General features: G+C 39.7%; 1 protein-coding gene and 1 long non-coding RNA gene across 4 annotated transcripts; one reads left to right on the forward strand and one right to left on the reverse strand.

Moving 5' to 3' along the window:
• Nucleotides 1-1,199: 1,199 nt before the first annotated feature.
• Nucleotides 1,200-1,860, forward strand: LOC145428897 (uncharacterized). Its single transcript, XR_013909232.1, has 2 exons — nt 1,200-1,400; nt 1,522-1,860. It is a non-coding gene; the product is annotated as an uncharacterized LOC145428897 (long non-coding RNA).
• Nucleotides 1,861-3,133: 1,273 nt separating this feature from the next.
• On the reverse strand, nt 3,134-9,592 carry odad1 (outer dynein arm docking complex subunit 1). Of its 3 annotated transcripts, none has more exons than XM_026167666.2 (15): nt 9,455-9,592; nt 8,904-8,972; nt 8,720-8,816; nt 8,447-8,636; nt 8,241-8,366; nt 8,041-8,154; nt 7,835-7,902; nt 7,560-7,747; nt 6,152-6,286; nt 5,909-5,991; nt 5,418-5,586; nt 5,024-5,187; nt 4,856-4,941; nt 3,795-3,894; nt 3,134-3,678 (listed from the first exon to the last, which is right to left on the reverse strand). In XM_026167666.2, the coding sequence occupies exons 2-15, from the start codon at nt 8,968-8,970 to the stop codon at nt 3,568-3,570; spliced, it is 1,698 nt and encodes a 565-aa protein (XP_026023451.2). In that variant the 5' UTR covers nt 8,971-8,972; nt 9,455-9,592; the 3' UTR covers nt 3,134-3,567. The 3 variants fall into 3 exon arrangements, with proteins under 3 accessions (XP_026023451.2, XP_080157909.1, XP_026023448.2); XM_080301783.1 differs by having other exon boundaries at nt 8,720-8,813; nt 9,455-9,585; XM_026167663.2 differs by lacking the exon at nt 9,455-9,592 and having other exon boundaries at nt 8,904-9,006.
• Nucleotides 9,593-20,762: the final 11,170 nt, after the last annotated feature.

Raw genomic sequence — 20,762 nt, forward strand, 5'->3', positions numbered from 1 at the left:
AGATCATAACGGCTCACGTGTTCGCAGACTGGGATGTCCACGCTATCTCTAAGCTACATGTGTGGTTTTATGACTTCCTCTTTATTAAAGAACACAATATAACAGTTTACAAGATGATGTGTGCTAGAAAATCAGCTCGGACGAACTGCAAATAAAGCCACGAGACAGCTGGAGTGAAGAAGTTTTGAGTATGTGGATGGCAAGAGGCACACTGACCTTAGACCCATTGTGAAGCACCAACAAAGAGCCATCTGCACGGCAACCAAAGCTGAGATGAGGGACTTGCACACAGGGGGACAGGAGGGGGGGGGGGCTGGAGAGTAATAAAAGGCAAAACAAATCAGTGATAACGAGAAAAAAAAATTAGACTTGATCAGTTGAATGATGTGTAAAACATCAAAAGAGAAAGAGGTCTGCACACATGGGGAACAAGAAACACAGATCTCTCCACTGCTGGTAAAGTGGAAGACGAGAGCTGCAGGCCTAATCACTCAAGAGCACATTTCCTGCCTTCTGCATGATGAGATGAAGCCAACTGAAACTGTCAAAGGCTAATATTTAACCCGAAGCTCATTCATTTTCAGCAGAAAACACACAGGGTTTATCTGCACACATATCCGAACTGCAACAATATCCCAGCCTGGCGGGTTAAAATCTCGGATGTTGAGCAGCTCTTTATTGTGGGCAATAGGTGTGCTTTGCAAAATGGTGATAACAAAGACAAAATGGTGTCAGGGACATCTGTAAAAAAAAAAGAAAAAAGAAGAAAAAAAGAAATCACAAATGTTTCACAGGTAAGGTATGAGAATCAGGATTGCTTAGCAACAGCAGTACAAAAAAAAAAAAGACTCGCTCATGTGTGGTAAGCAGAGAACCGGCCGTGCTGCCACCGAGCGGTGGCCTGACGGCACTTGCAGGAGGGACACCGGCACTTGAAAGCTCAGTCCTCAGAGGCATACATGCGCAGTAAGAAGAAGCTGCAGCTTTCGTGCAACGTGTGAACCACGCGAATGAAGAAGGGCTTTATTTTAAAAGGTGATATCATCTTCGTTTCCTCGACGCTTTGAAATATAGGCTCAAGTGATTTGATTGGCTAGAAAATGCACCGGCTCTCATGGTGGCTGGTTGCTTAGCAACGTCACTGGTGGGGAGGGGAGGGTGAGTGAGAGGGGTGCTTCGATGGGGGAGGGAGCATTGTGGGTGCAGACAGACTGACTGACTGGGGAAATACCTGGCAAAGTTCCCAAATAAACAAATAAGAGCGAAAAGGAGAAGGAGGTGGAGGGCAGAGCGCAGACAGAGTACAGGGGTATTTTCTGGTCCAGATAACAGTCCCGTAATAGTCGGCGGGAACAAGGCATTGTACTTCCAGCACAGTTTGCCCCCAGAGTAAGAGTGAGGTCAGCAAGTCAGAGCAGATTTTTTAAGAAAAGTTCAGTCTTTTGTGATATGAAAGTTGACCAGAACTTAAAATCCCGGTTTCTTTAAACAGTGTCTTTGTTTTTTTGTTTTATTATGAAGAGGAACTGAGAGGAACACAATTACTGCCATAGGAGGACATCGGCTGCTGTAGACGAGGAACAGATAAAGATGGGGCCCTGGACACATACTGAAGACGGAGAAGCACGTAGCTGCCAGATGCAACTTTGGATAAATAGCACATGTACCTGCATGTTCTCGTTTGCATGACTGTGGGTGTTGTAGGTGTTTCTAGGAACAGATCTTTGAATCCAACTGAAGTTGAGTTGAATTGAATAAAATAGCCTCAACCAAAGAGTGCAAAAAAAAAAAGAAGGGACAAATTGGAGTAAAAAAAGAAAAGGAGAGATGAAGAAAAAAGACCTATAAAATGGCAGCTGAGCTAAAGGAGAAGAAAAGGTGGGAAATGTGCTTATAAAGAGAGGAGGGGTAAAAAAAGAAAAAAAGGGAGGGCTGCTGCTGGTAGGTTGAGATCTGAAGAAGGAGGTGGGCTTTGGAAATGGCTGATGCAGGGCGGTCTCTACAGGCAATGAGGACTCTTTGTCAGGAGCAGGAAATGAGGTTTCTGTTGTGATTAAAAGGAAGGTTTCTATGGCAATGCAGAGAGCCGTGTGCACAGAGAATTTCTTGGCAGCGGAGGGGGCTAAGTGAGAGTCGAATGTCAAAGAAAGCAGCCTTCCTCCATCTCATCTCCCACCACCCCTCTGCTTTGCCACAGCACCACTTTTTATCTCTCATAATCTGTTTTCATAGACACAGTTAAGACTGCACCAGGGGGATTATCTTGAGCAAACCGAGCCACTGGTTGATCAGTCATTTATGTTTACGGAGTAGCAGTTTCACTTCACCAAATCGCTACTGTCAAATTAAATAAGGAAAGAAAGGTTTAGCTGAGAGGCTAATTAAAGCAAACAAAGAAAACAAACCCCACAAAACTGAAGATGATTAGCATAATGACCTGATTGTGTCTTTTCTTGTTTGTCCAGACAGGTACAGTTTTCTCCACTTACCCCCCTTTGCCTTGTTCAGCCCACGAAGTAAAAAAAAAAAAAAAAGCACAGTGGCATCAGTGTGACCTTTAAAATCTAAATATAGTAAAAATCTTTGTTTATTGTTTCACTGAGTTCAAATATATTTCTTTAAATAAATCCCACATCCTGATTTTCTATTTTCTCCGCTGGAGGAAGTTGCTCTCTGCAGTACGTGCCATATTTGCCCCGAACACAGATTTGATGCAGGATGTTTGGATAAGGAGACATTTCAAACTGGGGATCAAAGAGAATTTTTAAAATGCTGTTGATATTACCGACTCACGTGAAAATAATATGTTAATGTACCCGGTCTCCCTTCACTTCCAAACAGACCGAGTGGAAAAAGGGACTGATGTTAAATGGTTGATATGTGCGACAACAGAAAAAAAGCTAAAGGGGAAGTCAGAGCTCAGAGTTTATTCGATGCTCTTCTGACTAATGATATCTATCTAATTTGCACCCCCCCCCCCCTTCCCCTGGTTAACAAAAACATCCAGTTACCTGCATATTCTTCTCAATGATCATCATTTGTAAAATAAACAAAATAATATCTGAAAATAAACATTGTTATTCTGTTCAAAAGAATGTATTTAAAATCCCAAAGTACATAGAGCCTTAAAAGGTCCTAAAAAATCACCTTTTTTATTCTCAGCATGTCAATTAGAATTACAAAAGGTTCTGCTGCCCCCAACCTTTTTGTCTGAGCATGGCAGCAAGTATCATGTAATAAAGCGCTGCCAGGGAGGGAGGGCTGTGCTGGAACTGGATTGTATAGTCAAAGCCAGATGGCAAGTAACACATCAAAAGGACAGCTGGTTACTAGAGACTTTATAGCTCCTAAGCTAATTAGTCCCGCCTAAGCAAATCAGAGCTACGTACAATACAGCAGACCATGCCAATGATTCATCATAAAAGATGACAAACATACAACATAATTAGGCTTTGAAATGTTACATGTGGTAGCTGGTTCCATCAGCTATCACGGCCTTCGCTGATCTGTACAGTAAATGACAATGATCCTGTTTTTAAAATGTGCATCTTTACTGGACTGGTGGGGTCAGTGTTTCAGATTACTGCCTCTTCCGGTGGGTGTGATCTGACTCTGAACTGCAGACTGATCTTTGATGGTCTTGTTGCTGTCTGTCGTGCAGAACTCTTTCTCCAGAACCTGGAAATCAAAAAATCCCCCCCCAAAAAACCCCCAGATGAGCTTCAAAAACTGACCAGTGCATATATCCCAAATTATCATGTTGGGGTACATCTGGGACTTATTACTGCACTCACTCCCTTCATTATCCTTTGGCGAAGTTCCCCTTGTGAGAGTGGCCGTTCTTCTTCATCAGTAACAGGAGACTCTTCTGCATTATACGCCACGCTAATGGATCTAAGTTAGATGCACACATTCATCAACCCAATGCGTTGCATTTATTTATTTGCAAATACACAGTTCTGACCCAAGGACTACAGCAAAAGTAAAAGGAAAGATTTACAAGACAGCAGAGAGACCTGCTTTGATGTATGGTTTGGAGATGGTTGCACTGATAAAAAGATAGGAGGCGCAAGAGCCGAAGATGTCAAGGTCTTCAATGGGAGTGACCAGGATGGACATGAAGAAATAGGGAAAATAGGGACTGTCCCTTATTAGGGACAATAAGGGACAGCTCAGGGTGAGCGGTTTGGAGACAGAGTTAAAGAGGCATGGCTTGGATCAGGGGTCTCAAACTCCAGTCCTTGAGTTCCGGTGTCCTGAAACTTTTCCATGTGTCCCTGTTGCAACACACCTGAATAAAATTACTAGGTCATTAGCAAGATCATAGAATTTGACTGCATGCTGAAGTGGCAATCCCTAACCCTACTGAAGTAAATTTAAGTAAATGTTTGGAAAAATATATACTTCTAAAAGTACTTTTATTGAACCATGTTCATTCATTCATGAGCTGCTGTAACATGAATCAAATGGCTGAATTGCCACCTCAGTGTGCAGTCAAGTGCTATAGTCTTGCTAATGACCTACTAATTATATTCAGGTGTGTTGCAACAGGGTAACATAGAAAAGTTTCAGGACACCAGCCAGTTTGAGACCCCTGGCTTAGGTGGTTTGAACATGTGCAGAGGAGGGATAGTGAATATACTGGAAAAAGGGTACTAAACATGGATCTGCCAGGGAGGAGGAAGGCCACAGAGAGGATTTGTGGATGTTGAGATCGGTTGGTGTGCCCAAGGAGGATGCTAGGGATAGAGTGAGAAGGAAGCAGTTGATCTGCTTCTCCTAAATGGAGAAGCTGAAAGAGAGGAGGAAGAAGGAGAAATACACAGTTTTCAAAATGAACAGATAAACAGCTGACCTGTTGACTGCAGGTTGGATGCTGATATTCTGCTGAAGTAGTTTTGGATTCTGACCCAAAGGGAAGCCTGCTGGGTCTTCTAGATCCTGTAAGAGTTTTAAATGCAGAATCTTTGTATCACAGGAAAGAAAACAATATATACATATGTTAAAAGGCCAGCCTGATTACTTTAGTACTGAGGAAAGCCTGCACAGTGAGCAGTTCGTTGGTCTTCTGCTCCACTAAGCTGAGGTAGGACATTATGTTGTTCTCAGTGATCCCACTGGAGGAGCCCAGCATATCTTCTATCGCTGAGCGGTCGCACTCTACTTTAGTGAAGATGTTGTTTACACCTGCGATAAGGAAGAGAAACCATGAACTGTTTAATTTGTTTTTTTTTAAATAAATATCCAGGTGACAGCAGTAGCATGTTTTAGCTTTTTGTTTTTGCTTGTGATTGCTTGAGAGCTTTGATAATTTTCATGATTATTGGGACCTTCACTGCAAAAAAAGCCTTAAGGATGTATGGAGTTATGAGAAATTACTAGTTGTAATGATAACAAAATATGCAAAATAAATCAACCTGTTTTAGTCTTGTCCAGGATCTCGCTTATGATGCTGGCTCGGTTCTCGTTGGCCTTTCTTTGAGATAAAACTCCCTCTAGTTGCTCATCAATATCTTGCAACAAAGATTGGTGCTGTCGTTCCTGCTGTAAACCTTTAACCCGAAACTGCTCCATGTCTTGTTTGATCTGCCGAGAGGCAAATTCCAGCACAAACAGACATATATACAGTGCACGTTAAAAACATAAATGAACAAACCTCCCCACCCAGCACACCCTGACACTTCCTAAACTTAATCATTAGCTTTGATCTAAAATAATTTCCCCCAGGGATCAATAAAGTATTCTGATTCTGATTTCCTAATATTTCTTCGTCTTTCAGAGTTTTTTGTTGTTGTTGTTATTTTTGGCTTATTTGTAAATTGTATAACAAAAGTGTGTGCACACTGCATAACTGCACTGGGAAACAATATGTCATTTTTGTGATTTAAAGGGGGAAAAACACACTTACCTTGCTAATTTCTTCCTTCAGTGCCTCAGCCTCATTGGTTTGCTCATTAACAAAATTGAAAAGTGCAAAGTTCTGGTCTTCAACTGAAGAGCAAAACAGCAACACAGCAGTGAAACACCAAGTCCAATTATCCCTGTTTTCCAAGTGGGATCTTACATACATTGAATTTTACTGTATGTAGACAATGTAAGCTAAAGTAAAAACAAAAAACACAGAGATAAAAAGCTGGTTTGTTAGACTTACCCTGAATGTACCTGGTGACCAGCTGGTCCAGGTTCTCCTCCCCTGTAGCAATCCGAATCCTTTCAAACGCCTCCTCTAGAGCATCCAGTGACTCTTCTCCAGAGTCCATCCTGGACTGCTCTTTCGGCTCCAAAGCTATGAAGCACAAAGCCCATCCCCCACCTTGTCAGTCTGGACCAAACTTGTTCCAAATGTCCCCAAGAAATTTACACACAGTCTTCTTTTCCTTTTGAACAGTTAAGTCACTAACCAGAAATGCAACAGCGATCCTTTTGAGATCTATATTAAAGCAGCCAGGGACACGCTGGCAAGACTGACTGTGCCTTCCCATTTTTACTGGTTTCTAAGCCAACAGCAAACTTGTTTTACTGAATTTTCTGCTTTGTTGCTGCACTTTTAAATATGTTATTCTATATTAACATTTAACAATTTGTTAATAGTTTTGCTGCAGGAAAATTTTTATTTTGGGGACCAAAAGAAACACTGAAAAGGATTTGGCAATTTACAGGTCATAGCCATGGAGATGGAGAAGACCACATAAACATACACCATTTGGACAAAAGCAATAGGCCACACTGATTCATCTTTGAATTTAGGTGTTCTATATAAAATATACCTGTGGAAATTACTGTATAAAAGTCATTAATCCCCAGTAATGCTCAGGAAGCTTCAACCCTTCTCTTAACATCAGCACAAAAACTGTGCACCGGGAGTTTCATGGCATGGGTTTCCATTGCTAAGCAGCTCCTATAGATGTAATGTGTAGGTGTCCCAGTACTTAAGACTGTATAGTGTACTTTATCATTTGAAACATTCTTAATATTCATATTTAAGTACCATCTGTAATGTTGCTAGAGCACAGTTTCCAACTTAATAATAAAAAAAAGGCAGCTTAAATGTATATCTCAGTTGGCTTCTCATGGTTTTTTTTTTTGGTGTGTTTATGGTTCAAGCCAATTCCTGTGTTGTTTTGTAATTTCTGGTCACTTCTGGTTACATTCCTGTGAGTTTATTTCCCCTCTACTCTTCTGTTTCCCAGATTACTTCAGTACAAACTACCATAAAGCTTTCTTGTATCCTTTGTGAGAATGACACTGTGTTACGCTTACATTTTAGCTACATGTAGACTGGGTTACATACAGCACTGTACTGTACATTATTAATCTTTGTCTGAAAACTTGTTAAGCATAAGTGTAAAGTGGTCTAGTTCTATTATTATCATCAACTCTGTCACAACATACATAACATGTATTATTGATAGTTCTTTAACTTACAATAATAAGAACCTTGAGGCAACTGCTATTGTGGTTTGGCAATATATAAATAAAACTGAATTTCATTGAATAACTTGATTAATATCATTAATATAAACAGACATAGCAGCTACAACACACTGGTTGCCTCTTACATTGTCCAGGTCCCATTTCATGCTCGTCGTCCTGCCTGCCTGCATCACTGCACTTGACGATCATGAACGTTTTCAGGGTGGACTCATGCGTAATAACCCTCTCCAGCTCCTTCAACTCAGTGCTGTACTGGTCACGGTCCTTCAGTGCCTTCTCTTTTATCATTGTTGCCTTGGAGTGAGCCTCCACCCTAAGGTGCAGATAACAATTAGTGCTTGAACTGAATAACATGCGGACATTTTTTTGCCCTTAATAGAAACTGAATCTCAAATCTCACCTTGTGTCATAAGCAGCAGAGGACTGGTTGATTACTTCTCCAATTTTCTTGCGTACTTCCTGCAGTTCCTATAACACAAATGTTCATGTGGAGACATGTTTTCAGTTTGCACCTGCTATTTAAATGTAATGAAACCCAAGTAAATAAATGCCAAATAACAAAAATATTTGCCTCCAGATCATATTAAATGTGATGTGACCTCTGACCTTGCTTAGCCTGTTGTGTAGTTGCTGAAAACGAACACGCTCAATATAAAGAGTATGCAGCTCCTCTCTCACTTGGCTGTTTTTGGTCAACTGCTCATTTAAGCGAGTCAAGGCCTTGACAAAGAACACATGAATTTCATGATATTTAACATTTAGTTCATTTTTCTGGGTATTTGGCTGTAGCGTGCTTCGTGACTCACTCTGTTCAGTTTGTATTCCATAGTGCGTATGGACTTTTGGATTCGCTGTTCTGGGGAACTTTGAGCGTTACTATTACTAACAGCTCCATTTCTCAACTCTGCTAGCTTCGACTCCATGCTGGAGATCTAAAAACAGCACATAAAAATCGTGGAAAGCATGAAACAATACGAGGAAGTATCAAATAATATGAAAGCTCATAATTAACCTCCTTCTTCAGCTCTTGCTGGCATTTTTTGCCTTTCTGCAGCTCCTCTTCCAGCATTTCTCTCTGCTCAAGCAGGACCTGAATAGTCTGGATGTCCTTGTTTTCCTGCTGTTGACGGGCCAAGCTGTTACAGGCACCGAGGTTTCGTTGCAGTTCCTCCTGCTCCTTCTGCAGCACCTCTATCTCCTGCCTTTATCCACATGACACAAGAGACTGAAGAGAAAAAAATACACAGACTCCTAACTATGTTGTATAGGTGTAGCTTTTACTCACTGTTGTTTGCGGATCTGTTTCCGGGTCTGCATGTTGTAGGCCTGCAGATCTCCTTCCATGATCCTGAACTGTCTCTGCAATTTGGCGATCTCTTCTACTTAAGAACAATATCATGTGCACATGATGTTACAGCTGTTTCAATCGAAATAAGAACAGTTAATAATACCAACACAGAAAACCTTACCTGCTCCATCAACATCAACCTCACTGTTATCTGAGCGTGCGCTTGCGGCTGATCTTCCTCGAGGCATGGCTACAATGAACATGAACATCCCTGACTAATTATTTGAGGAAAAAGCATTACATTTATTATTATATTACATCTTCTCCCCTTGCTGTTTAGTTTCATATTCTGCTTTTAAACTTAGATGCTGAATATTTGTTCAAATAAGTCAAAACTTTAAGCAGCTTTAGCCTAAATCTTAGAGACATATCAGTCATTTTTCCCCCAATTATTTATTTACTGTTTTTTATATCATGTGGTTTGTGCACTTTGAATGACACAGTTACAGTGCGTTTACAATAAACAATAAATATATCTTCATAACTCTTGCTGTAGTTTTCTGTAACTAAGTTAAGCTAAGTTAACAGGTTACCAAAAACACCTGCGTGTTTCATGCCAGCTGTTGTGTAATATATATAATATGTTGAGTTTAGAAATTGTTAGTTTGCCCCCGAATGCTACGCGAGAAGACGAGTGTTATGTTATTAATGACAAATACCATCTTATCTTACCTGTTGTAACGATGAGGGCCACCGAGCCCTTCACCACCTTCCGTAACAGAGGCCTGAGTTGTTAGCAACCGTTGCTAGGTGTTTTGGGACAAACAGTCCCTGGGCTTAGTCTTTCAGACAGCAGGCTCTCACCAATGAGTTTATCATTTATTAAAAAATTAAACACACGATTAAACAATTCTTTCATTCTTATTCAATAGTGGTTGTGGGTTTTATGAAATCTACAAATTTAGAGAAATGTATTCATATATATATTATATATATATATATATATATATATATATATATATATATATATATATATATATATATATATATATATATATAAATATATAAAAGAAACACTCTTGAAAGCAGCTGTGATTAAATTATTTAAACAATATATAATTGTGGATTTTCTTCACACACACACACACACACACACACACACACACACACACACACACACACACACACACACACACACACACACACACACACACACACACACACACACAAGTATATACGTTTTTAAAATTATTAACATACTTTGTATTTGTGTATTATGGTGCTTACTCTGTCCCCCAGCCAAGAACTTCCCTATAACAACTATTGCTCTGATCACCAAGTACACAGAAAAACTCCTAGAATTTGCATTTTGCATATATTTACCCCTCTGATTTCCGTAGTATATTTAGTAATATACAATACTTAAGTTTTATGATCTTGTACTGCATTTTCAGTTCTATTCTTGACCCCAACATAAGTATTATTTAAAAGTTGAATATTGTAGTTCACACTCTAGTCATTAATCTGACAGCTTGCCGGTTCTGGTACAAACAAGAAAAACGCAATACAAAAAAGCAAGGTATAACTCCATGTTTACCAGTTTAAAAAATTAAACTCATAAAAACAATAATAAGATTCCACTAATGCCGCGTGTATTACTCTGAGGCATAACCTTATAACACAAGTCACAACACAAGTCATACCTTAAATTAACAAAACATTACACAGAACATTGTTTCATTGCATTTTTATTCACTTAATGCTGTGACTCTCAAAAGGATAAGTGAAACAACAATCCTGAAAGATAATTCTTTTTTTAAAAAAACGTTTTAAATCAAGTATGAATATATTTTTGTAACAACTAGTAAAATATTACATGCTACTACTGTATCTATGCACACTGTACTCTTGTGTTATATGATGTATTTGTTACATTGAGAAAAAATGCTTATATGCTTATTAGGGCTGCCACGATTTGTCGACTAGTCACGATTACGTCGACTATCAAAATCGTCGACGACTGATTTAATAGTCGACGTGTCGTTTGAAGCTTTGTAAGATCGCAAAAGACGCAGGAATAATAGCAGGATTTAAGAGTGTAATAACGGACTGAAACAGAAGATGGCAGCACAGCATGTACAAGGATGCCAGCTGCCGTTAAACCCCGAAGAAGAAGAAGCAGCTGTGTCCCAGAATTCATAGCGCGGCCCAGCTTAGTTTCCAACAATGGCGGTAGCTAGTTAGTTTTAATATTACTCTTATTATTCTTTCTGGGTCACAAAATAAACGTTTAACATATTTTCAGGCGAGAATGTAGCTGTGTAAACCTCAAATATCTGCTCAGTTTATCAGGACACCACATATTTTCAAAAGTGCTCCGACGTTTTCGGAGACGTCTGTTACCCACTAGCTCGATAGCTAGCCGGGGGCTAGGTCACTAGCGCCGTGAGAACACCGGACTCCCGGCAAATTGTTTTCAAACCCACCGCCGTCTTTCGCGACTCAGGTTAAATATATATGAGTCACTTAGATAAATTAAAAATGTTATTGTTTGGCTTTTTTTTTTAGTATTTTATTTGTTCCTGAGTAAATCGGTTTGGCTGAGATTAAAGTTATAGTTTTTACACAGCTGAATAAACGACAGCTGATTATCAGAAGTGTGAGATGCTGGAGAATATACTCCGGTGTCCTGTTATATTTTAGATAGCAAGGAGTTTATTAAACTTTACCGAAACAATCTGCAAATTTCATTAAAATTGAATAAACTATCATCTTGTCTTTATTTTTAGTTAGCACCTTAAAAGCTTAAAGCTGTAAGCTAATGATAGTTATATAAGAGCAGATGCTGCTGGTGCAATAAGCTGTAGTTTTACGTCCAGTGGATGATGATCTGATTAGTCGACTAATCGCATAAATAATCGGTGACTAGTCGACTATCAAAATAATCGTTTGTGGCAGCCCTAATGCTTATACTTATCCCAATCTAATCTAGTGGATTTTATAGTCTACTGAACTACGGTATATATTACACAGTTGTTCCTATTCTTGTAGGAAGTAAAAAAAAAAGTACGTTTTTCAAAATGAATGATTCTTTGATTTTCTTATTAACCAGTTTAATTGTTTATTGTCTTTCCTGTGCTTTTGGCTGTGGCTCCTCTTCTGTTTGAGTTGGTGGGACATCCTCTAAGAAGGTACAGAAGTACACCAGGCAAGACCCCAGGTGCAGGCTGTGTAAAGATGCCCCAGAGACAATCCAGCACATAACAGCAGGGTGCAAGATGCTAGCAGGCAAGGCATACATGGAACGCCATAACCAAGTGGCCGGCATAGTGTACAGGAACATCTGTGCCGAGTATAACCTGGAAGTCCTGAGGTCAAAATGGGAGATGCCCCCAAGGGTGGTGGAGAATGACCGAGCTAAGATCCTGTGGGACTTCCAGATACAGACGGACAAAATGGTGGTGGCTAACCAACCGGATATAGTGGTGGTAGACAAACAGAAGAAGACGGCCGTAGTGATCGATGTAGCGGTTCCGAATGACAGCAATATCAGGAAGAAGGAACACGAGAAGCTGGAGAAATACCAAGGGCTCAGAGAAGAGCTCGAGAGGATGTGGAGGGTGAAGGTGACGGTGGTCCCCGTGGTAATCGGAGCACTAGGTGCGGTGACTCCCAAGCTAGGCGAGTGGCTCCAGCAGATCCCGGGAACAACATCGGAGATCTCTGTCCAGAAGAGCGCAGTCCTGGGAACAGCTAAGATACTGCGCAGGACCCTCAAGCTCCCAGGCCTCTGGTAGAGGACCCGAGCTTGAAGGATAAACCGCCCGCAGGGGCGTGCTGGGTGTTTTTATATATATATATATATATGACAATTTACATACACAATCTGTCTAAAAAATACATGTCGGTCTGTAATTCCTGTAAGTATGGATAACAAGTTCAATCAAAATACAAGTTTATTTTAATCACATTAAATACAGAACAGCTGAGAGAAGAATATAATTTAAACACTGCATACTTTCTATCTGCACACTGCCATTGTGTGGCAGTGTTTCACCAGTCTTAACTCACCTGTAGTGAGATGGACAGGATAACGGAGAGGGGGACAGTTTGGAAAATGGAAGTGCAGGGCAGCTGAAGACGACACACCACATCCCCTGGCTCCCCCAGGAAGAGCAGCAGACTCAGGCATGCTCCCATTGTGCCGAGCACAGCCACACAACTCAAGGTTCCCCCAGAAGCCTTTAACAGGGAGTTCCTCGATGCATCAGAAACATGACACCCACTGCACCCTGACATACCAGCAGCAGCATCCCCACCAGCATCATTATCACAGCATCCTGGCTGTTCCAGGTGAAAAACTTAAAGATGGAGTCAGTGCAGTTCGTGCTGTGATTGTGGGACCACTGGTGGTTGGGACACTTAGTGCACTCGATGTCATCTATGAGTGAGAAAGCACAAAAGTTTAGGTTGGTTAAAAACAAAAGAAAAAATTAAAAATGAAAACATTTAAAAATCAGTTTAACTGATGGCTGTGATTTACTGATTTACTGAATCTTAAACATCCTCAAACTTCAATTTTGGGTTTTTAAAGGGTTATTTTGTCAGAATATTTCTTCCCTGCATGCAGTGACTGTTGGAAGTCACATTTCTGCCCAAGAAAGGTTCACGCTGTACAACTATGAAACATTCTCTAATATTTTAATTAATTAAAACGGGCTGGAGCATGCTAATCAGTGAATTTTAAAAGTGCTGGCAGGTAGAGGAATGCCCACGAGATTGACTTGTTCTCATGTTATGTTAAGCTTACCTGCTGGATTATTCTCTATTTCTTGACAAAGATGCAAATAAGCAAGGTCACATATTGGAGACAATGGTGGAAAACCACATTACCCTTATTTGGTGCCTGCCAAACAGTCAATACAGTCAAAACAGCAGGAATGGACACCTTTGACTCTGTGGTCCTGGCCTTTGCCACACATTGCTGAACAGGCAGACTCAGGAACTTGTAACATTTGCTGTAAAAAATCTTAGAAGTCAAATACACTGGACATTAAAGCTTTTATACAATATAAGTTGATGTACATAGTTTCAAAAGTTACCTTATTAGTGCGCCATCGAAGGAGAGACTTATTGAGGAACAATTTTTGTTCAGTATATTCTCTCACAAGTCCACTTGAGATGAGTTTGTCCAAACCCACTGAATCACATTGTATCCTATGTTTGGGTTGCTGTCTTTGTCAAAGTCTAGATCTGTGCCATTTATGTCAACAGAAGTGTTCTTTAAAACCTGCAACAGCTGCAAAATTCTTTAACGTTATTATTGACACCGTTGTTTGGAAATTGTGTCCAATCATCTACAGTTAGGTCATTAATTTGTTGTAGTGTTGCCCGTGTACACAAACCACTGACGACCAATCAGTCGATCAATATATGATCGATGTGTAAACTTTCAGGTTTAATTCCAGGAGAGAAAAAACTGCCTTTAGAAAAAAATGTATTAACTGCTTATGAATTAAAGACATTAATTATTCATGTTCCCCCACATTTAGAGGCTCAAAATTAATTAGAAATTTGTCTAACCAGCAGTTTCATGGCTGTATTTGTCATGATCTGTGTGCGCAGATGGTGTATTTGAAGAGAGGACCCAAAAGCAGACAAAACTAATCTTAAGAAAAGGCAAGCCAACTATTTAAGGCTGCATGAAATACAAAAAAGGCCAAAAGAAGAATAAGACTTTACTAACAAAAAACTAAACTGGCCAAAACTAAATGCTAAACTGGCGTTCCAACGAGGGACAAATGGGAACAGACACAATATATACACATGAAGGCGATTAAGAAAAGTGGAGACATATGGGAACACAAAAGCAACAAATCAGGCATAATGAGACAGGGGAAGCGAAACTGAACACAATGCACATGACACGAGGGACTGTGAAAATAAAATAGAAAGACAAGGACACCCAGCCCTGACAAAGACGGAGATAAACAAACATGGAAACAAACGACAGACTGGGGGAGACAAAGGATGAAACACAGGAAGAAGAACATGGAGACAGAGCACAGGGACGAGAGAGAGAGGGCAAGAGATATGACAGAGAGGAGGGAACGCCAAGGAACAAAACACAGAGACCAGACCAAAGGAGCGGGAACATAAACTGATAACCCTAGATTAACTTAAAACTAACCTAGAGATTTCTAAACAATATAGAAGGAAAATTACCAGGGATTACCAAACGATACCATTTCTAGTCCTCTGAATTAAACAAGAAAACCCAACATAATAAAATCTAGAAACTAGGTTCGCTTCTCAAATTCAAAATTAATTTAACGAGATTCAAAAGTGCAAAGCACAGAACACTGGGTCACGATCCCAGTACCATAAAAAGATAAATCCTGTTCCCTTCTTAAGCCATAAGAAATGAAGCATAATATTTGATATTCATTCTGTGTTAAATTTGAATTTTATAGTGTTTCACTGTAATTTTCATGAAAGGAAATACAGAGGGGCTTAGAACAAGGGGTAAAGAAGTGGTTATTGGATTTTCATCCAAGTATAATTATGATAGTTTAATATAAGTATGAAATTTAAAATTGTTAGTTTAATTACTTGTTAATTACTTGAACACTGGAATCAGACTCTGATAGGCCACACAGACAGATGTGTTTTCTGCCAATTTTTTTACTGTCATTTTAGTGAACATCTGCACACCTCGTTGCCCGTACTCCTCGTCACTGCCCACAATTGCCACCCAGTTCCAGCCAAACTCCTCTATTTTCTTTATCATGACATCCACTTGCCATTTATCACTTGGCACAGTACGAAAGAATGACGGGTAGAGAAGTTTATCACTGAACTTGTCACTGGTGGCCCCATAGCTAATCTGGTGTGAAAATTAAAAACAGAAAATCAGAGATACTTACCTCTAATTTATGTTTATCAGGGTTAAAAAAGGTTAAATTGACTGCTGAACAAAACCAAATCCAAAAGAACAAGTTAATTTTTCTGTGATATAACCTGGCACCAATACATGGAGTTTTTAAAGATTTATTTTTACATTTGAAATATTTATTGCATAATGAGTCAAATCTTTTCCAAGTTTTCCAATGACTGACACCATTTCTGAGCCAAGAGGACCAATCACTGCAACTATACTGGTCTCATGGTCAGTGTAATTACACTGCACAGGTAGTTCTTGGTCGGATTTTTCAGTGAGGAAGGACAGAGTGGGCTTTATAATAATTGAAGATTGTCTGCATGTGTCATAGATTTCATAACCTAACTTGATGCCAGTGAGGAGAGTCTGATTTCTGTTGATTTCATCCACTGCATATTTCATGGCTATAGCAAGTCCCAGTGTGCGTAAATTTAAACTGTTCAGCCACAAGCAGAAAACAGTAGAAGTCGTTGTAAATCAGGGTTAGCATACACAGTTATTCTGATTCTCATATTATTAAGAAATGGTTGTTCATAACCATCCTTACCTTTTACAGCTTATCTGGTTGGTCTCTGTTATGTCACTGAGATTACTGGTGACATCATTAATGGGAAAGAGCCCTCCAAGCATAATGTCCCCAGACAAACTGAAGAGGTTGGGAGAAATGTCGCTGACCCATTCAGGCAAACTCTCACTGCAGCTCAGTGTAAAGAAACAGCACAAAACCAGCAGAGTGAAACATGAAGCCATATCGCCAGTAAGCCACAGCAATAACAGGAGTATAATTATATACCAGTGCATAATGATAGGTTGTTTTATGCAAATTCACCTGTAAGTTGTCATGCCCTCCCTCTTCTGGCCACCCAAACCTGACACTTCAGTAAGAGCATATCATAAAGAAAACAAATAAACAAAAATACATGTGTAGTATAAAGTTTTTAAAATCACATTAAACAAATTTTGACTACTGTTTGTGAGGATTTATTGACACAGTCTCATTTAATGTTCTTGATGGTTTTCTGAGAAAAAACATTCTCTTTGCACCTTGTGTGTATGTTTGGGTCTATGCTGTGTTGGTGGTGTTCATATTTCCGGAGTATTTTCATAGAATTTGTTTGTGGTTTGAAATTTGTTTTCCTTTGGTGTAACTATCAATGATTCAATTCAATTCAAAAAGTTAGCGGCCATCCAGGTCTTTATGTCCTTAAGACATTCCTGCAGTTTAACTAATTGGTGTGTGTTACCTGGCTTCATGGATAGATAGAGCTGGGTGTCATCTACATAGCAGTGAAAATTTATGCTATGTCTTCTAATGATACTGCCTAAGGGAAGCATGTATAATGTAAACAGAATTGGTCCTAGCAGTGAACCCTGTGGAACTCCATAATTAACCTCAGTGTGCGAAGAGGACTCTCCATTTACATGTACAAATTGGAGTCTATTAGATAAATATGATACAAACCACTGCAGTGCAGTACCTGTAATACCTACAGCATGTTCTAATCGCTCTAATAGGATATTATGGTCGACAGCATTGAACGCTGCACTGAGGTCTAGCAGGACAAACACAGAGATGAGTCCACTGTCAGAGGCCATAAGAAGATCATTTGTAACCTTCACTAAAGCTCTTTCTGTGCTGTGATGAGCTCTGAAACCTGACTGAAACTCTTCAAATAAACCATCCCTCTGCAGATGATCTAGCTAAGACTGCTGGGTCTAGAGATGCTTTTTGAGTAAAGGTTTAACTACAGCCAGCTTGAAGGCCTGTGGTACATAGCCGATTATTAGAGATAGGTTGATCATATTTAAGATCGAAGAATTAATTAATGGCAGGACTTCTTTGAGCAGTTTTGTAGGAATGGGGTCTAAAAGACGCGTTGATGGTTTAGAGGAAGTAATTATTGAAGTTAACTCAGAAAGATCAATTGGAGAAAAAGAGTCTAACTTAACATCAATGGTACTAAAAGTAGCTGTAGATAATATTACATCTGTGGGATGATTATTGGTAATTTTTTCTCTAATGATAAGAATTTTATTTGTGAAGAAGTTCATGAAGTCATTACTAGTTAACGTTAAAGGGATGGTTGGCTCAAAAGAGCTCTGACTTTTTGTCAGCCTGGCTACAGTGCTGAAGAGAAACCTGGGGTTGTTCTTATTTACTTCAATCAGTGACGAATAGTAAGATGTTCTGGCTTTGCGGAGGGCTTTCTTATAAAGCAGCAAACTATTTCTCCAGGCTAAATGATGATCCTCTAAATTTGTGACACGCCATTTTCTCTCCAGCTTACGAGTCATCTGCTTTAGGGTACGTGTTTGAGAATTATACCACGGAGTCCGGTACTTCTGATTTGAGACCTTAGTTTTCACTGGAGCTACAGTATCCAGAGTCGTACGTAGTGAGGAGGTAAAATTATTAACAAGATAATCGACCTCTGTTGGGGTAGCGTTCAGATAGCTGCTCTGCTCTATGTTGGTACAGGGCATTGAAGATGATAACAGTTGGTGGATTATATTCTTAAACTTAGTTACAGCGCTTTCAGAAAGACATCTACTTTGATAAAGTCTACTCTCCACTGCTGTGTAAGTCAAGTCAAGTCAAGTCAAGTCAACTTTATTTGTCAATTCTGCCACATGTACAGGACATACAGAGAATAGAAATTGCGTTACTCTCAAACCCTAGTGATTAGAAAAATGCAATAAAATAATTAAAAAGTAAAAATTTAAATAAATACAATACAATTTTACGTATAACAAAAAAAAGCTATGCAATATACAATATACAATATTCAAGTAAGAAGGCTTAGTGGTGCAAAATAGACAAATAGTGCAAATGGGGATTTAGTAGTGTACGGTAAGAGATAGTGTAACAACAAAGTCTTATGAGGTCCAATGCTTAAGCAGTCCAATGCTCCACAAAGTGACTAGAGCAGGCCAGTGAGTGCGTCAGAGAGTGAGTGTGTGTGTGTGTGTGACAGAGTTCAGTGAGACCGTGGTGGAGAAGAGGGGAGAGGGGGGCAGAATCGGGAGGGAGTTTAGCTTCCTGACAGCCTGATGGATGAAGCTGTCCTTCAGTCTGCTGGTCCTGGCCTGGAGACTCCGCAGTCTCCTCCCTGACGGCAGCAGCTTGAAGAAGCTTTGCATTGGGTGCGTGGGATCAGCCGCTATGCAAAGGGCTTTTTTAGTGAGACGGGTGCTGTAAATGTCCTGGAGGGAGGGGAGAGAGACACCAATGATCCTCTCTGCAGCTCTCACTATGCGTTGGAGGGTTCTATGGCAGGACGCATTGCAGGCTCCAAACCACACAGTGATGCAGCTCGACAGGATGCTCTCGATGGTGCCTCTGTAGAAAGTGTACATGATGGGGGCTGGAGCTCCTGCTCTTCTTAGTTTGCGTAAGCAATTATTGTAAAAGTAAATGTTATCAGGAAATGATCAGACAGGAGAGGGTTTTCAGGAAACACTGTTAAATGTTCAGTTTCTATGCCATATGTTAAAACAAGGTCTATAGTGTGATTAAAGGGGTGGGTGGGTTCTTTTACATTTTGAGAGAAACCAATTGAGTCTAATAACAGATTAAATGCCATGTTGAGGCTGTCATTTTTAGCATCTACATGGATGTTAAAATCACCCACAATAATTATTTTATCTGAGCTCAGAACTAAATCAGATAAAAAGTCTGAGAAATCAGACAGAAACTCTGTGTAAGGCCCAGGTGGACGATAGATGATAACAAGTAAGACTGGTTTCTGAGTTTTACAGCTGGTGTGGACAATGTTAAGCATCAGGCTTTCAAATGAATTAAAAGTCTGTCTTGGTCTTCCGTTAATTAATAGGCTGGTGTGAAAAATTGCTGCCACACCGCCCCCTCGGCCTGTGCTTCGAGGTTTCTGGTAGTTAGAATGACTCGGGGGTGTTGATTCATTTAAACTAACATAATCATCCTGCTGCAACCAGGTTTCTGTAAGGCAGAGTAAATCGATTTGTTGATCAATTATTAAGTCATGTACTAACAGAGACTTGGAGGAGAGAGACCTAATATTTAATAATCCACATTTCACTATTTTACTCTTTGGTTCAGATGTGGATACTGTATTGTTCTTTCTTTGTAATTGTTTATGTTTAAGTTGTTTGTTGCTGGTTTTTAGTTTGTTTTTTGTCTTTTTGGAAGCTGACACAGTCTCTATGGAGATGGGTTTTTGGGGGGGTAGCAGAAGGAGAGAAGCTGCAGAGAGGCGTGTAAGACTGCAACTCTGCTTCCTGGTCCCAACTCTGGATAGTCATATTTTGGGGGGTTTAATAAATTTGTCCATATTTTTAGAAATGAGAGCTTCTCCATCCAAAGTGGGATGGATGCCGTCTCTCCTAACAAGACCAGGTTTCCTCCAGAAGGTTTGCCAATTATCTATGAAGCCCACATCGTTTCTGGGACACCACTCAGACAGCCAGCAATTTAAGATAACATGCGGCTAAACATGTCACTCCTGGTCTGATTGGGCAGGGGACCAGAGAAAAAAATGATGAGTGTAGTGATTCCTGGTTTGGTCACTGAGTTTTGAGTTGCTTTGGACTCCTGTTAAGAGTTTTCTATTCTCTCTGTTGTTCTAGTATTTTTGATTATTCTTTGGTTAAGTTTTTTATTCCTGTTTAGATTTCATAATCATTCTGATACCCTAGGGTTCTTGTGGTATTTGAGTTCGAGTAGTATTTATGAAGTTTAGGATTCATGTTTTGATTTGTTCATTAATCTAAAAGTCAGGTTGATTTCTCGCTCTCTTTTATTCAGATTAGTTACATTTTATTTATATAGCACAAAATCACAAGATAATACTATCCAGAGTAAGAATATGGTTAGTCAGGCGAAGTACAATAACCTTGGTTTTATCTGAATTTTATCAAGATCTTAATGTTTAACTAATTGATGTGAGTCATCTGGCTTCATGGATAGATAAAGCTGGGTATCATTTGCATAGCAATGAAAATGTTTGCAATGCCTTCTAATAATACTGCCTAAGGGAAGCATCTATAATCTAAATAGAACTGGTCCTAGCATGGAACCCTGTAGAACTCCACAATCAATCTTAATGTGTGAAGAAGACTCTC

This window comes from Astatotilapia calliptera, chromosome 5, assembly GCF_964374335.1.
Source record: "Astatotilapia calliptera chromosome 5, fAstCal68.1, whole genome shotgun sequence".
In the NCBI taxonomy this organism is placed as follows: Eukaryota; Metazoa; Chordata; class Actinopteri; order Cichliformes; family Cichlidae; genus Astatotilapia; species Astatotilapia calliptera.

Coding starts and splice junctions, on each gene's coding strand:
- odad1 (XM_026167663.2), bottom strand. CDS start 8,991: ATGTTCATGTTCATTGTAGCCATGCCTCGAGGAAGATCAGCCGCAAGC. Junction 8,637..8,719: donor AAACAGATCCGCAAACAACA/GTGAGTAAAAGC, acceptor ATGTGGATAAAG/GCAGGAGATAGAGGTGCTGC. Junction 3,895..4,855: donor ATCCAACCTGCAGTCAACAG/GTCAGCTGTTTA, acceptor CATCTAACTTAG/ATCCATTAGCGTGGCGTATA.